The 18,444-nt window shown below is 35.4% G+C and overlaps 1 protein-coding gene across 1 annotated transcript in view; it reads right to left on the bottom strand.

Moving 5' to 3' along the window:
* LOC123252384 (transmembrane protease serine 11C-like) overlaps nt 1-18,444 on the bottom strand; it is an 81,009-nt gene that overhangs the window by 44,703 nt on the left and 17,862 nt on the right. The window contains exons 3-4 of the mRNA XM_044681721.1: nt 10,868-10,935; nt 1,284-1,447 (exon numbers count right to left, since the gene is read on the bottom strand). Of these exons, the coding sequence (XP_044537656.1) occupies nt 1,284-1,447; nt 10,868-10,935 (232 nt within the window). The remainder of the gene's footprint in view (nt 1-1,283; nt 1,448-10,867; nt 10,936-18,444) is intronic.

The following is an 18,444-nucleotide window of genomic DNA, read 5'->3' as shown; positions in this document are numbered from 1 at the left end:
TCCAGAAACTATTTACTCTCCATGTGATTAATGAATCATTAGTTTAATAACTGAAACATGTTCCTGACTTACTTTCCTTTCCTTGTTTCTGTACTCTGATAATCTTGGAGTTCCCAAGGGGCAAAACCATGGCCATTATTTTTAAAAAATAGAGATTTTTCTAAAAATAACAGCCTCCAGAAGTAGTAGTTTGATTGAGAAGAAACTCCAGCAGAGAAGGTAAACACTTGGTTTGAGTCATATTTCAATAATATTAGGAGGCCATGTCTGGAAGAAGCAGGCTCATTTCTCAGTCAATATTTCTTTTGGTGAATAAGCTTTTGAAGTAGATTTCAGGTGAACGTTTGAGTCAATTTTGTCTTCTTGGTTAAAGAAGAAAAGATATTCTTTTCCATTGGACAAAGTTCTTCTGGAAGTCAGAGAGCTAAGATTTTAACTCATGCAGCAATGTTTAAGACTGGCTCTTTCGTTAGTATGTAATTAAAATCTCTTTCAATGAATGGTTCATTACTGGATGGTGTCTGATTCTTTCGATTCTTATTTGGGGTTTTCTTGGCAAAGACACTGGAGTAGTTTGCTCTTTACTTTTTCAGCTCATTTTACAGATGAGTGTTTGTTTCCTCATCTGAGGTAAACTGAGACACAAAGGGTTAAGTGATTTGCCAGGGTCACACAGCTAATAAGTGTCTGAGGCCAAATTTGAACTCAGGAAGACGAGTCTTTCTGACTCCAGACCCAACATCTATCTACTGTGCAACCTAGCTGCCAATGAACCACTGAGAAATAAAAGTGACAACAAGGAACTAAGATTTAAGAGGGAATCTGAGCAATATGTTAGGCAGTTTTAATATGTCTAAATATCAATAATATGAATTTATAGCAACTTATTTTTCATTTGTGGTGTTATTAGTTGTATTGAGGGGGGTAAGCATCATTATTCCAATAGTGATTGGATAGGGATAAGAACCAGATATTTGATTTCACTGATATTGGGATCTCCCAGTGAGGAAAGTGCTTCTTATGCTGGTCAGCACCTTCTCTGAAATCTCTAGTCTTAAGAGTTGCCTAGAAGTTAAAGCCTTGCTAGTGGTCACATAGCCAATGTGTCCCAACCTCTGTGTCAGAGGCAAGATTTGAACCTACATCATGTTGGCCTTAAGGTCATCTCTCTCTCTCTATGCCAATCTGCCTCTGGGCTGAAGATAATTACCATTAAATAAGCCAACATACATAATGCAAAGCTGAATATATTCAAACTAAGTGAATGAACTTTAAAAGCTTACCTGATAGTTTAAAAGACGAAGAATCAATGCAGAAGGACCCAGTGTCCCCTGTCAGCTTCTGAAGTAAAATATTTCTGGCCCTGTCCCGAAACACTGCTGCGTTATTGCTGTAACAGGACTTAAATTTCAGCACCACATCCACTATTGTTTTACCATTGTCCTGTCTGTGGGAATGAAAAAGAAAAGTTGATCATATTATTGCTGTGACCTTATCATTGTTATTAAAGCTCTTACCCACTTGCAATGCAACAACCTTGGCCCTCATTGCTTACTTGGCCAGCCTCTTTGCTAAAAGTATTCCAAATGGGGCTGCAAAGCCACATAACTGAAATGACTGAACATGTAAAAAACTAATTCCTCCACACTTGATATGTTATTATCTGACTTTATAGACAATAAAGACTAAAATATTATAAAAACCAAATAATAAAAATTAATCACAAATTTAGTAGCTTTTACTTGCTAGGAAACCCGAGTCAACCCCCAACAGTCATTCCTTTTACTTTCTTTTACATTAGTTTTGTTTTAGCTTCTATTTCCTTTAATCAAAAAAGCAAGCTAAGAAATCAATGTTAGGGAGAAGTCAAATATGAAGAACTGGGTACAGGAATCATAGAAATAAGTATATAGGGTGTTAGTCTACCCAGGAAAAGGATCAATAGTAAGGGTAATGGGAGAGATTTTTTTATGAACTATGTCTGGAGACATAGAAGAAGAGTTAGAATGATAAAGATTATATCATTAACCTCCAAATTGTAAGAGAGGATAAGAATTTCAAGTAATTAAAATCCCTTTTATGTTCTTAAAGGTTCTTAACCTAGGATCCACATATTTACCTGTCTTAGAAATGATACAAGTATTAATTGTTCTAGGACAGAAGATCAGTAAGGGCTAAGCATTTGAGATTAAATGACTTGGATAGAGGCACATAGCCAGAAAATGTCTAAGGTCAGATTTGAACCCACATCCTCCTGCTACCTGGTACTCTATCCCCTGAGCAACCTAGCTGCCTTCATGTATTTATTTAAAAATATTTTTATTACTGTATTTCAATATAATTTGTTTCCCTTATCATATTCCACATTTTATCTTATGCATTTAAAATATTAGTTTTAAGAAGGGGTCCATAGGCTTCACCTGACTCTCAATAGGGTCCATGACACACAAAAAAGTTAAGAACCCTTACTTCAAGTCACATCTTTCAGGAAATGAGAAGACATTTTATGATTAATGAACTGAAATGATAAAATTAAATGATTAATGTAATATTAAAAATGATAAAGATGCAAGGTTTCTGTATTAAAGGCCTCTTTTCTCAAATGTGTAGCAAAATGAGTTAAATTTATAAGAATATGAGTCATTCTCCAATTTATAAATTGTCAAAGGATATGGACAGGCAGTTTTTTAGAGAAGGAATTCAAGGCTATTTATAGTCATATGAAAAAATGTGCCAAATTCTCATTGATTCACTGATTAGAAAAATGAAAATTAAAACAACTCTGAAGTACCATTTCACATCTATAAGATTGACTACCATGACAGAAAATGAAAATTATAAATATTGGTGGGAATGTGGAAAATTTGTTGGTGAACATATGAACTGATCCATCCATTCTGGAGAGTACTTTGAAACTATGCCCAAAGACATACAAAATTGTTCAAGAAAGGATCTATCTGCTCCAAAATATTTGTAGTATCTCTCTTGGTGGTGGCAAAGAATTGGAAACTGCAGGGATTTCCTTCACTTGGGAAATGGCTGAACAACTTGTGGTATACGATTGTGATAGGATATTATTGTGCCATAAGAAATATCAGGCAGGATGGTTTCAGAAAACCTGGGCAGAGTACATGAAGTGCAGCAGAGTGAATAGAGCAGAATCAGAATATTGTACACAGTAACAGTATTATTATACAATGATTAACTATGAATTAACTACTCTGATCAATAGAATTATCCAGGAAAATTTTGAAGGACTTATGATGAAAAATGTTATTTTCTTCAGGAAAAAAAATATAAGTATACACACATCAAATATTTGGAATGTTTTTATGCACTGACTGTGGTCTATTCCATTGCTCTTATATGCGGTGCCAGTGGTTTATTATCTAAGCACCTCCACCTTTCTATGGATTTGGCTAGCTTACCTGCTCTTACACTGTCAATGAATATTTCAAGAGATATACCACTGCCTCATTATTACTTTTAAACTCTCTCAGAATCCCAGAAGTCACCTTATTGAGGGGAGATATACCTAACCTTACCCTTCACTCTAGCTTTTGAGCTTCTATCTATACAAAGTCACAAAATGTGAAATGGATATTTTTGACTGCATTAAACTTAAAAGTTTTTGCACAAACCCAATGCAACTAAGATGAAAAAGGGAAAAAAAACTTGAAAAATTTATATATCAAGTATCTCTGACAAAGGCCTCATTTCTCAAACATATAAAGAACAAAGTCAAATTTATAAGAAAACAAAAGTTTCCCTGATTGACAAATGATCAAATGATAAGAATAAGCAATTCTCAGATGAAGAAATTAAAACTACCTTTAGTCATATGAGAAATGCTCCAAATCACTATTAAATTAGAGAAATGCAAATTAACAAAACTCTTTATGTATCACTTTATATGTATCAGACAGTTTAATATGACAAAAAAGGAAAATAATTAATGTTGGAGAGCATGTGGGATAAGAGGGACACTAATGAAGTGTTGGTGGAGTTGTGAATTTATCCAACCATTCTGAAGACAATTTGTAACGATGCCCAAAGGGTCATAAAACTGGGTCTATCTTTTGACCCAGAAAAATCACTACTATATCTGTGTCCCAAAGAGATAAAGATGGGGGGGGAAAGGACCTACTTGTATAAAAATATTTAGAGTAGCTGTTTTTGTGGTGCCAAAGAATTGGAAACTGAAAGGATGTTCATTGGCTTGGGAATAGCTGAACAAGTTGTATAAAATTGTAAGGGAATATTAATATTATGTGCCATAAGAAATGACAAACAGGATAATCCATAAGAAACTTGGAAAGATATATGAAATGATGCATAGGGAAGTAAGTAGAATGAGGAGACCATTGTACACAGTAACAGCAATAATGTGCGATGATCAATTGTGAATGACAACTATTATCAACAGTGCAAAGATCCAGGATGATCCAGAGGGAGTAACAATGAAAAAGATCTTAGAAGTAATTGGTTGAGTCAGAATGCAGATTGAACCATATCATTCTTCACTTTATTTCTTTCATTTGTTTTTCCCCTCTTTCACAACATGATGAACATGGAAGCATGCATTGCATGATAGCATATATATATAACCTATGTTATATTGCTTGATGTCTCAGGAAGGGGTGAGAGGTAGGAAGAAGGGAGAATGTGGATTGCAAAATGTCAGAAAATGATTGTTGAAATTTTTATCCATATGTAGTCTAGAAAAATGTAATAAAACATTTCAGGGACTATTTTGAATAAAAGTTTATGGGTTCTTTTGGAAAATAAGCTGTACCATTAATCAGAATCTTAATGATTTAACTACTACCTCTATCAACTATAACCAAAAAGACCCACATAAAAACAAATTGTCCTATCTCCATGTGGACAAAGAGCAAGCACATTTACTTGTCCTTTCCCCTCATACTCATTCAAGAAAGGTAGAAAAATACTAGAAGTGAGCAATGAAATTTTCATTGTTATTAACCTATACCTTACTGGATCATGGAATACTAAAATTCAAAGAATTTCCCATTTGTGCTGTCTAACTTTATACTCTTCATTCTTGATCTGTTTTCTTCCTTTATCAAAAAGACCAAGCATTTGTTTCTTCTGTTCACTCCAAAATCAGTGAATCAAATATTGAATAACATATCCCTTATTTTGAGCATATTTAAATTATTTTCACTATAGTAACTAGGTGCTATAGTAGATAGTGTGGTGTTTGGATTTAGGAAGAGTGAGGTTCAAATTCTGTATAAGATAATTATTAGTTATGTAACCCTGGGTAAGTCATTTACCTTCTATCAGCCTTATTTTCCTCAACTATAAAATGGGGATAATATCCCTATTTCACAGGATATTTCACTGAGATGATATATTTAAAGTGGGTTATGAACTTTAAAGTACTTGGGGCAGTTAGCTGACACAGTTGATAGAGAGCTAAGGACTGGACTCTGAACCTAATACACTTTCTAGCTATGTGACCCTAGGCAAATTAGTTTACCCTGCTTGCCTAGTCCTTGCCGCTGAGTTTTAGACTTGTTAATTGGTCAGAAAGAAAGTTAAAAAAAAACTTTAAAGTACTCTATAAATGCTAGTTTTTATTAGAAGTAGTAATACAATTTGAATTTACATGTGCCCTAAGTTTTCTAATTTTCTTGGGAAATACAAGAGTTTGGATTTGTGGCATATTGTTTCATAAACACAGATCTAATAAGTGCTCTATTATATATGATAATTTTTTTCTTTTTAATGGTGGTTCAGTGAGACTGTCAAGATATTACAGAAAATTTATTTTTGATAGTGGATTCAAGGCAGAAACCTAGCCAAACTCTTCCAACATTCCCATCCAAACAACTTAAAATATTGTTTCAAATTGGATTTTTGAGTGGCAGATCCAACAAAAAAATTGAGGTAAGGCATATTTCCAGACTAAAGCAACATAGGAAGTTGGCATGAGAAGTCTGTGCCCCCAGGGCTGGGGTTGTCCAGATAGAAATATTTTGGTAGCATCAATGGTGGGTGTTGGAGGTGATTGAGTAAGAAGCAGTGTTGGGACCTCTCAACTCAGAAACATTCTGGGTTGCAGTTTCAGATTGGAGAGGAGTGCTATTGATCCATCACAAGGAAACAGGGGCTTTGGATGCAGTTCCAAGAAAGGGAGGGGCATTAGTATTTATGGCTTCAGGAGAGCAGAAAACCTAGTCCCATTTCCAAGACTAAGAAGCACTTATGGTTGCAAAAGAGCAGAGGCCCTGGTCACAATTCCAAGGCCAAGAAGACCATATATTGAAAAAAAGAGCAGGGTCCTTCCCAGGTAAATACCAGAATACAAACCAGTAGAGCAATGACCATACTTCTCCCCAGATCACACCACCTTGAAAACACCCCAAACTTGCAGACCTCCAGAATTAGTTGTGAAAATAGCCACAGGAAAAAGTCTGCGACTTGGGCCAATGCACTCCCCCATCCCCTGATGAGTAGAGCCTAACTTTAGCATAAAGGTCAAAGTCAAGAAATAGACTGGAAAAATGAGCAAACAACAAAATAAGAGCTTGTTTATAAGAAGTTACTATACTGACAGGGAAAACAAAAACACAAATTTGGAAGAAGAAAACAAAAAGCCATAAAAGCCTCAAAGAAAAATTCTTATTGGAAATAATATAAACAAGAATTCCTAAAAGTCAATGAAAGAGATAAGTGGTAGAGAAAAAAATCAGAAAAAGAAATGTGTGATATAAAAAATATTCAAAGAGGATTAGCAGCTTGGTTAAAAGGGTCACAAAAATCCACTGAAGAAAATAATTTTTTAAAAAGAAAATAGATCAAATGGAAAAAAAAGGTATAAATGCTCACTATAGAAAAATAATTTTTTAAAAATTAAAATTGGGCAATGTCGAAGATTGAAAAAAATAGAAGAAAATGTGAAATAGATCATCCAAAAATGAATTAAAAAATAAAGGAGATATAATTTAAGAATTAATTGACTATCTGAAATCCATAATGAAAAAAGCCCTTGTATCATATTTCAAGATATTATCAAGAAAAACTGCCTCAGTACCTTAGATCCAGAGGGTAAAGTAGAAATTGAAAGAAGCCACTGATCACATGCATATAATCTTTTTTTGGAAAGAATGGAAAAAGAGGACTTTCAAGCATTCCTGTAAAGACGAAAAATGAATAGAAAATTTGACATTCAAACATAAGACTCAAGAAAGGCCTAAAAAAGTAAACATGAACTAGAAATCAAGAGACTCAGTAAAGTTAAACCTTTTGCATTTCTGTATGGGAAGATAATACATGCATTTCCCAAGAACTTTATAATTATTAAGATAGAAGAAATCTACAAAGGCAGAAGGCACAGGAGAAAGTTTAGTATGTTAAAAGTGTGATAAAAATGCACTAAAAGGAGGAAAAAGAGTGGTAGTCATTTATCTTACAGAAAAGTGGCACATATGGAAGAGCTTTTACAGTGGAAGGGAAAATATGGAGGAAATACTTGAATCTCATTTTCATCAGAATTGATTCAAAGAGGGAAAAACACACACATACAGATACTTTAGTACACTGCACATACCTGAGCGCGCATGCGCGCGTTTACACACACACACACACACACACACACACACACACACACTCAGTTGGGTTTAGAAATCTATTTTTTCCTAGAACAATTTAGGTGAGGAAAGGAATAAGTGAAAGGTGGGGGTTGGGGAATGATAAAAGGGAGGTCAGATTAAGGGAGGCAATGGTTAGACTCAAAACAGACTTATGAGTAGGAACAGGATAAAAAGAGGGAGAAAGATAAAGAGAAGAAAATAAAATGGAGGGAAATACACAGTTAGTAATCATTAACTGTGAATGTAAATATGATGAGCTCACACATAAAATGGAAGCAGATAGCAGAATCGATGAGAAACTTGAACTGGACAATTATTATTTTACAAGAAATATATTTGAAACAGAAAGACACATATATAGAGTTAAAATATTGGTGGGGCTGAAGCAAAATCTGTTTATCATCTTTCAGCTGAAGCAAAAAAGGTAAAGATAGCAGTCGTAATCTCAGGCAAAACAAAAGCAAAAAGATCTAATTAAAAAAAGATGCTAGGGGCAACTACATTTTGTTAAAAAGTATCATAGAGAATGAAGTAATATCAATAACTTTTACATTAAGTTTCTCTGATAAAGGTGTCTTCTCTCAAATACTTAGGGAACTGAGTTTAATAAGAAGAACCATTCTCCAGTTGATAAATTGTCAAGGGGTATGAACTGGGAGTTTTAAGAAGAAATTAAAGCTAACTATAATCATATAAAATGCTCTAAATTATTACTGATTAAAGAAATGTAAATTAAAACAACTTTAAGGCATTATCTCATACATATAAAAAAATAATATGCTAGAAAGAATGAGGGAAAATAGGTATGCTAATTAGCTGCTGGTGGAGTTGTGAACTGGTCTAACCATTCTGTAGAACAATTTGGAACCATGCCCAAAGGGCTATAAAACTGTCCATACGCTTTGACCTAGCAATACCATTTTTGGCTTTGTACCCCAAATAGATCAAACAAAAAAAGACCTGTGTGCAAAAATATAGCAATTGTTTATGTGGTGACAAAAAATTAGAAATTGAGGGGATGTCCATCAATTGGAGAATGGCTACTTTTTGTACTATAAGAAATGATAAGGGGAGTGTGGTTTTAGAAAAAAATGGAAAGACCTAAATGAACTGATTCAAAATGAAGTCAGCAAAATCAGGAGATCATTGCACACATTAACTACAATATTGTAATTATGATCACCTGTGAAAAACTTAGCTACTCTGATCAAAACAATCATCCAAGACAATTCCAAAGGACTTGTAATAAAAATGATAACCAACTCTAGAAAAAGACCTGATAAATTGAGTGCAAACTGAAATGTAGTTTTTCACTTTTTTTGCTGTTTTTGTTACATAGGTAAAATGGAAATATAATTTGCATTATTCACATGTATTATTGATAGCAAATTGCTTGCTTTCTCAGGGAGTAGAGGAGGAATAGGGAGAGAGAGATTTTGGAACTCAAAATTTTAAAAGTGTTTAAAAATGATTAAATAACAAAACGAAACTGTAAAAAAGAATTTGTCTTTATTTTCCACAAAATTCTAGACTTGTGACATTTCCAAATGAACCTCCTCGAATCCCTTTCTTATCAGTGGCAACAACAATTTAACAAACTCAGATCTCATCTTTCATTCTCTGGGAATATTTCTTTCTCTTTATAGACTCATTGGAATAGAGAGCATAGTAAAATCACAAGCAACACATTTACCTTAACCCCCCCCCCCCCCCAACTTGCCCTAGGGTGTGGTGTCACCAGGTACTAAGTTCATTTGTTTTGGACCCAGAAGGTTTTGCTGTTTGGAACCTGGTGGAATACCAGGCTCAATAAATTTTTATGGAGAGTGATGCTGATGACCAACTGCAAATGTTAAAATAATGTGTATAAGCAAGGATGCACCTATCTAAAGAACTGAATTTCATTCTTTAGAAGTATGTAGAACTGGAGGCTAGTAGAAAAAGTCTGATGCACTAGACAGGCATTTGTAATGGCTGGCAAGATTCTGGAGGCAACATGATGCAGTAGAAAGAGGAATTTGGAATCATGAGACCTAAACTTAATTCTGACTGGAGCATTACCTGTAGAGCATGGGTAATAATAGCTAGCATTTATATAATGTTTTATAAAATCCTTACATATTTGTTTAACCTCTCTACATCTGAGACTCCTCATCCTTAAATGAAGGGGTTAGATTAGATGACTTGTAATAGTCTTTCCAACTCTAGACCTATAATCCAATCATCCTTACCCTAGCAATCTGCTAAATGATAAATGAATTTATATTACCTATTTAGTCTCTACCTCTAGGCTCAGTCTAACCCTAGACTTTTAGATCAGTCCTAATTCAAGGCAATGAGTGTGTGTGTTTGTTTGTCTGTGTGTTTGTATATATATAGTCCCAAGTTCTAGTCTGCTGTAATATTGGTATCCTAATGGCTAGACTAAACTATCTTTTGAATCCTTATTTCCAAGATCTTGGTGACCTTATGACTAATACTTACTACCAGATCTTTTTACTGTTAGTTGTTTGCCAATTGCCTCTATGTAGACTTCTTACAATCATCTACCCTATTCACGTTTTAAAATCTTTTAAGATTATTTAGGAATTCTTAATTTGGGAGTGCGAACTTAAATTTTTTTGATAACTATATTTCAATGCAATTTATATCCTTTATAATTCTATGTGTTTTACTTTATGCATTTAAAACATTACTGTGGGAAATCGTCAACAGGCTTCATGCACTAGATTGACAAAGGGACAGGATTTGAATTCAGGTCTTTCCGACACTAAGTCCAGTGGTTAATATACTATACCATCTTTGTAGCTTTATAGTTTGGGACTCAGTACATATAGATCTTAAGTGCATTTTTCTCTACAATATGCAAGTTTGATGCAAGTGGGACCTAAGTTAGCCCAAAGAGAGGAGAAATCAATGGACCTGCTAGTTTTGGACTTTACACAGCTGCTTTCCAGGAAATGTGGTATAAACTTTTGTAAAATTACTCTGGGTGATGACTCTAATCTAATTGCCTCATTTGGGTTAATTTCAAGCCTCATAGAACTGATTGAGCTCCCTCTTGCTCAGTTGAAATAGTGAAGGATTTAAGACCCACATTTTAGATTAGTTTTAATTCTTTAATATTTCTTTGTTAGTCACACTAAAGAACACTGAAAAAAGGGGAAGGAAGAAGATTCAAATCCATGCCTATTTATAGATGATACCAGCATGTGGATACTTGTAATTATGGCTATATTACATACCTGACTTTGACAACATGGGATTGGATATATTGCCTTCTCAGTTTGGATGCTTGAAATGTTTTATTCATCTATTGAAAGAAAACAAAATGACTAGTATCACACTAAATAACAACACAATGTATCTTAAACATTAGCCATTTAAAATACCTAAAAATACTGAATGTTACATCTGTTTATAAATGTCCTTCAAAAATGCATTCTATGTCAGAGAAGAAAAAAACCAAGACATATTTCCTTAGAGGATATATGGCAAGAGCTAACATTCCTGTTGAAAAGGGAGAGTAAGCATCTATTTATATTTTCCACTGTCAGCTTTTCTAATTACATGAATGCAATACTCTTTTAGGTTGTTCTCCCTGCCTCAAGTCTATTCCCTACTCAAATATCTAAGTGTTCTTCCCAAAGTGCAGTTTTGGTCATGTTTCTTCTCTCCCTTCCTCTATTTAGTAAACTCTAGTGGTTCCCTGTTAGCCCTTAGAGCAAATATAATATTCTCTGTTTGTCTTTAAAAGATATTCCTAACTTGGCATCTTTCTGTTTTTCTCATACTTTGCTCGCTCCCTCCATGTATTCAATGATCCAGACCCTGACCTCCTTATTCTTCTTTTCCTAAGACACTCCAACTTTGACCCTATGCCTTTTCACTAGCTGCGTCCCATGTCAGGAATTCTTTTTTCTTTATAAATATACTTCTTGAGTCCCCAGGTTTCTTTGTCTCAACTAAAATCTCACTGTGCCATAAACCTGAGCTAATCTACAATTTATCTTATACATAACTTGCTTATACATAGTTTTTTGCACATCCTCTTCCCCTTTAGACTTTGTGCTTCTAGAGGAAAGGAATTATTTTCACTTATATTTGAATCCCCAACATTTAACACAGTGACTGGTACATAGAAGTACTTAATAAAGGCTTGTTGACTTGACACAGATGTCAAGTCCATAGAGGGCAGAGGTTTTGCAGACCAAGAAAATGATAGTGTGTTTCATATTTTGTAACACTTTGCCTTTTTGGATTACAAAGCATCATTTTTCTCTGTGTGGCCTTGGAGAAGACAATCTCTCTGTGGCACAAAATGAGGAAGTTGGGCTTTATGGATACTGAAGTACCTTCTACCTCTGAATGTATTCAGCGCTTTATTTCCCCTTCATTACATATTATCAACAGTGTCAGCCTGGGAGATGAAAAAAACCTTTTGAAGAAATATAGTTAGAGAACTGCCTATTGACTCTTTCCCTCTCCCTTATCACCAACTAAATGGCTGCTAGAAAAGTTGGAATGGTCCTGTACTCAAATCCTTTCCTGCTTAATAGGCCATGATAATCTTGGACATTTACTATTTTTCTTCATCTAATGTAAAATTAGATGACATCTTAAAGACCAGCTTCCACTAACTGTGACTTTCCCTTCAGGGTAGGCAAAACTCTATTAAAATGTTTCTATTTTAAGAATTATAATCAACTCGAGTTACATTCTGCCAAATGCTTCATTAACTACATAGCAATTTGTGTGTGTGTGTGTGTGTGTGTGTGTGTGTGTGTATACAATTGCATCAGTGTTCTCCAAAACTATTGAAAGATAAAAATGATATTGAAATATGTGATAGACTTCCAAAAGAGCAATGTAAATCCCAAATGTTACCCAGTTTCTCCTCTTGTACTATCATGTTCTCATCTGCCCAGGATTACTGAAAGTTTTATATTTTCAGGAGGAGGATATTTATATCTAAAATCTGTTGTTGTTTGTCCTTTGTTTCAAAGATGATCACAGAGATCAGAGGGTGATGTCTTGACTTTCATATGAATTCTATTTAAGTGAAGCAGAGTTGCCCAAAGTCTTCAGCTTCCTTCTCTTTTTTTCAGTCATTGAAGTTGGGCAACAAGACAAAAGTCAAGATGACAGGTGATAGGTATTCCAGGATATAGTGGATGACCTTGGCATCTTTGATGTCTGACCAAGCTTTAAGACATCCACATTGCTTGCTGCAGCCACCTTCTTGATTTTTTGAACAAATCATTTTTATCTACCCATTCTCCTAGGGGAAGTCTTCATATGCTTGGTGCAGACATTCCCCTAACTTACTGAGAGGTTTGAGGCTTTTCAGTTACCCTCAATATGGCTTAGCCCATCTGCCAAGAATGTTTTAAAGGAGTGTAACCACTGTACATGCTACATGAAATATTATTAAGGGGTTTGAGGTTATCCTTCGCTTTCATGGACTTTATAATCTTGTTGGGGAAACAGAATATACACATCAGAAACAGTTAAATAACACTATCACTGTACATAATCAAAACCTAAAAAAGTATAACTAGAAGTAAAAGTTGTTGGTGTTTAGACAGTTATGTGAGGTGAAGATATCAGGAAAGGTATCCTAGAATCATTGATCTGAGGAGACCCAAGATATTATCTAGCCTAATTCTTTCAATTTACTATGGATGGGTTTAGACCTGGGATTTTTATTGGCATCTATCAATACAGGTAGACAAAGTCTTTGCAACTTGGCGTCTCATAGGGAAACCTTGAACACTGAGTGATTTGCTCAGGGTCCCATGGCCAATCCATTTCAGAATAAATACAAGGCTAGGGTTCTAGTCATTCGCCATACTGCTTCAGGTTACTAATTTATTTCAACTGGACAAATATCTATTAAGTACATATAATGTTGATAGAACAGATGATAGGACCAAAAACAAAGACATGCTTAAGGTCTCAGAACAAGCTGTTGCTGCAACCTGAAGAGAATTCAGGGATCTGGATTCATAGTTGTCCCTTTTCTACTCTAACACCCCTAACAGAGCATTAGACTTGAAAATTGATTAGGATTTAGAAGGGAAAGAAACATTTTCAGTAATTGCTACAAGATGAGGAAAAGGCTACAGGTTATAATAAATGTGTCATATTTGGTACTAAATCACAAGTATTTGGGAACTAGTGAAAAATAAGGGTGAAAATAATGGAGGACCTTGAATGCCAAAATGAGAGGCTTAGAGTTTATTCTGTTAGCAATAAGAAGACTAAAGATTTTGGAGCAGGGAAATAATGTACTAAAGTGGTGTTTTAGAAAGAATAATTTGGCAGCATTGTGTATCAATACATAAGATCAGAAGGGAAAGAAAGTAGAGTGTAAGGAGACCATTTGGGGGCTATGACAATAGGGTAGACATTTTTATGGGCTGGAGAGGTGACAGTAGTAACAGAAAGAAGAGGTGAATTGAAAGATAGCATAATCAGCAAGATCTGGTGACCGAGTGGGTATAAGGCAGTGATGGGCAAACTTTTTAAAGAGGGGGCCAAAGGAAAGGAAATACTCGTCTGTAAGTCTGTTTCTAAGGCAACTCTTTCGAAGTTTCATTGTTTTGTATCCTACTCATTGTATTCTTCAGATTAGGAATAATGTCCAGCAGCCAGATAGAACATTTCAGGGGGCCGCATTTGGCTCGTGGGCTGTAGTTTGCCCATCACTGGTATAAGGTATAGAGAAAATGGGGAGAATCAAAATGATGCTGAGGTTTTAAGCTTGAATAACTCACATTGGCTAAGATCGGAAAGTCAGAAAAAAGGATGTCAGGACCAAAAATCATATATTTTTATGAGTGACACACCCTAATGACACTGAGTATTAAAATACTTATTTTAATATATAGCAGGAAAACTGCTATATATCACCACCTGACCCCTCCTAGTAGGAACTTTGCTGGGAAGACGTAGTGAGTTCCTTTGAATGGTCCCCAGGAATTACCCTAATAATTGAGTGACAATGCACATAGGATCAGAGGGCTTAGAAGAATGGCAAGTGGAAAGCCCATTGGTCTACCATATTTTTGGAAGGTTTGTAATTGGGTAGTCCCTGCTTCTCCTAGGGTATGAGAGGCCATATCCAAGATAAGTGACTTTTGGGAGGGCATAATAGTATAGGGGTAGAAATGGAGTGAGGCTCTATGTTATCTTCAATAGAGTTGGGGATGGGGGTGTCACTCAGTATCATCCAACAGTATCAAGTGGCATCTAGCATCTAGTAGGAATTGATCCAGATTTCAATGGATCAAATATAAATTTATATTTATGGCATTTAAAACTATTTATAACCTGCTCCTTCCTTCATTTGCAATATTCTTACACCTTTCTTCTATCAATCCATCCTAAAAATGTATATTAAGCACTTACTATGTGCCAGGCACTGTCCTAAGAGCTGGGGATATAATAAATAAAAAGAGAGACAATATCTGTCCTCAAGGAATTTACAGTCTGAAGATGGGAGATGACACACAAAAGGAGGAAAGAAAAATGGGGAGGGATGTGGTACTAGTGGGGACCCTACACGGGTATCCTGATTTGTTGAGATGAAACCAGACAGAGCAGCAATTGCAAAGTGGAATGGGCTGAGAATCTTGTTTCTGCCCTCTATAAAGAAAATTTGGTTCTCCACCCTTCCTACCTCTAATCAGAAGGGAGAGCCTGAGGGAGGCGGTGTCAATCAGGTATTGAATTAGCAACATGGTGGTGAGTTTTGTAGTGATTAGCTTCTCCTGGGAGGAGCATTGAAATCAGGAAGGACAGCAGTTGCAAAGTGGAGTGAGTTATACTTTCTTGACTTCTGTCCATATTCTCTTGGATCTAGCTACACTGACCAGATTTCTATTTCTCAAACATGATGCTCTATCTCTTTGTTCCATGACTTGGCAATGATTATCTCTCATTATTGGAATGCTTTACTCCTTCATCTTTCTTTTTGATTTCCTTAGATTTCTTCCAAACCCAGGTCAAATACCACCTTTTCCAGGCAGCATTTCCCAGTCCCCCAAGACACCAGTGTCTTCCTTTCTCAGATAATCTCCCTTCTGCTTTTGCAAATACACTGTATGTACTTAGTTATTTAAATGCTGTCTTCCTATCAGAATGTATATTCCCTGAAGTTAGAGATTGTGTTTACCTTACTTTGTATTGGGATCATAGGAACCTTCCGTTCTTCAGCTACTAAGTGGAGGAGAATTGGCTTCATCATTCTCCTCTGGATATTTCTCCAATGCTTTCTCTCCTGTGTACCTCCAGACAATATGTAAGCCAAGTGGGGAAAGGGAGATTTAACTTCTATAATCATCAAGAGCAGTAAATGATAATTTATAACAAAATATATGGTTTGGGAGATGTAGTTGGACACAGCTTGAGATTGGAACTTCCTTGAATTCACAACTAATGCTGCCTTCTTCATCATGGGGTAGAAGGGAAAAGAGAAAAAATGCTGTCTTCTTCTATTATTGCATTCCATCTGAGAGTACATGGGAGAAAATATGCTTGAGAACTATCTGAAAGAATGATGAAGCAAGCTACTTCTCTTTGAATCTCTTATAGGGCAGAGAGGAGAAAGTTCTGAAAAAGTCTATTCTCTTAGACTGATTAGCTAGTCATTAGGACATGAAACCACTCACCTAGGGATAATTCAGGGAAATTTACTGTGACTGCTAAGGAATGTGTCTATTCTTTCAGCAAGGGGCCAAGTGGCCACACCCAACTCTGTGAGACTTGCTCTGGTTTAACAAAACTTCATGCCATATAATTTGATTAACTGAACCCACCAAATCAATCAAGGATTCCTCTGATCACCCCTGCTATATTAGCAAAGGATTGCCTTCAATACAAAAACAAAACAAAATTAGTTGACTCCTTAATTGTTCCTGGCTAGTTGTTTTGCTTTCCAAAAATCTAACTCAGATTTTATTCTTATTATTTAAATCCTTTATTCATTCAATCCCACAAATATTCTTCACCTTGCACAATTACACATGATAATGCATACCCGAAATAAAACCAATGCCTTTGGTCCCTGTATTAAATAGAAGCTTTACATTAAGTTTATTTTAAGACACAATAGTTATGGGAGTATTTCTAGGATACTCATGCAATCACCATTTTTAAAAGCTCATTCATTTGGCAGACAGTGGAGGGAAAGTTTGATTGAAGCCAAATGTCATTTCCTGAGAATTCTGTAGAAACCTGTCCTTGAGTACAGATTGGAGCTTTGAGATAGAACTTTAGAAAATGTAGTTCTTTTCTCAGGAAAAGAATGAGAGTCAGTGTATTGTAATGGAAAGAGAATCAAAGACTCTCATTTGGACAAAGGCCCTTAGAGGTTATCTAGTCCAATCCATATCTGAACAGAAAATTCCCTCTACAATGTCCTCAAAAATGAATTGGAAGACCTTGATTTTAATACTTCTGATTAAAAGGAACTCACTTAACTCCTGTGCCGCTTAATCAGTGTTTGAATAGTTCTGTTAGGAAGACTTTCCTTTGTATCAAGAAAAAAATCTTCCTTTCTGCAATCCTAGTCAGGAGATCTGAGTTTAAATCTTGGCTTTGTTACCTAAAAATGTGTCCTTGGGAAAGTAATTTAATCACTCTGTACTCCAGGTACTTTGAAAATTATGAGTATTTAAAATTCACCAAAAGGCTAATAGGAACACATGTTACAATTTTAGCTCCTACTGCCTCTTTCAGAGTAGGGACCTCAGTAATTTTAAGCTTTCTCCTTCCTTTCATACTATATACTCAACAAGCATACATATACACTGAAACGTCTGCCTTTCGGTCAATCAAAAAAGCCATTATTAAGCACTTACTACATGCCTTGACTATCAAGTACTGAGATCTGAGGACAAAAGAGAAGCAACCTGTTACCTCAAGATGCTTACCTTCCTGTAAGGGAGAAAATGTGTACCCGCACATATGTGAACACACATGCACATACATGCTTGTATATTTACACATACATTTGTATACATGTATGTATATATCACATACATGTAGATCTTCCTTATAGAGGAAGAAGCTCTGGATCAAACAATGTCATGTACATCACCACACTACAGCAGTGAGTTGGAGGAGGGTTCAGGACCATATGGTGTAGGAGAGAGCTTGATAACTATAACTGAAGGATGGGGTCATCAATTTAAACACTGAAATTAGTTCCTCTCTGGTGTTGGAAATATTTGGCTCGCTTGGTTGGCACTGGGCATGTTACAGCTTATCTGCTTCAGTATGTACAGCAGTGCCAAGGAATTCTTGCATGTCTGAAGTTTGCAGACAGAAGGGACTGACCAAGAACAATTGTTGGCTCTACTGGGCAAAATGCACAAAAGGGGAGAGAGATTCTGTGAATGTTTTGGAATGTCATATCATAAAACAAACCAAGGTAGAAATATAGCACACAAAGAAGAGCAAAATTTTTTTTTAATTTTAAATCCTCATAATTTTCATAGTACCTGGAGTACAGAGTGATTAAATTACTTTCCCCAGAAAATATAGTCAGTTTCTTGGAAAAGGAAAAAAAAAGTCCAAAATCTATATATACCAAGTTCTAAAGTAAATACTTCTAGCAGTAATGTTGAAAATACTGTGATAACTTAATAACCTCAACTTAATATACACACACATATATATTGTATATATATATCTTAAGGGCATGTATTAACATTTTAAAGAAATAATAGGAAAACCAATTTTGTCAAAGTACGGATGCAACATTCCGTTATTAGAAAGTCACAAGAGAGGCTTTATGAGAGAGAGCATAAATCTA

The sequence above is a fragment of the Gracilinanus agilis genome, chromosome 6, assembly GCF_016433145.1.
Source record: "Gracilinanus agilis isolate LMUSP501 chromosome 6, AgileGrace, whole genome shotgun sequence".
In the NCBI taxonomy this organism is placed as follows: domain Eukaryota; kingdom Metazoa; phylum Chordata; class Mammalia; order Didelphimorphia; family Didelphidae; genus Gracilinanus; species Gracilinanus agilis.
This window is presented reverse-complemented; position numbering and strand designations above follow the sequence as displayed.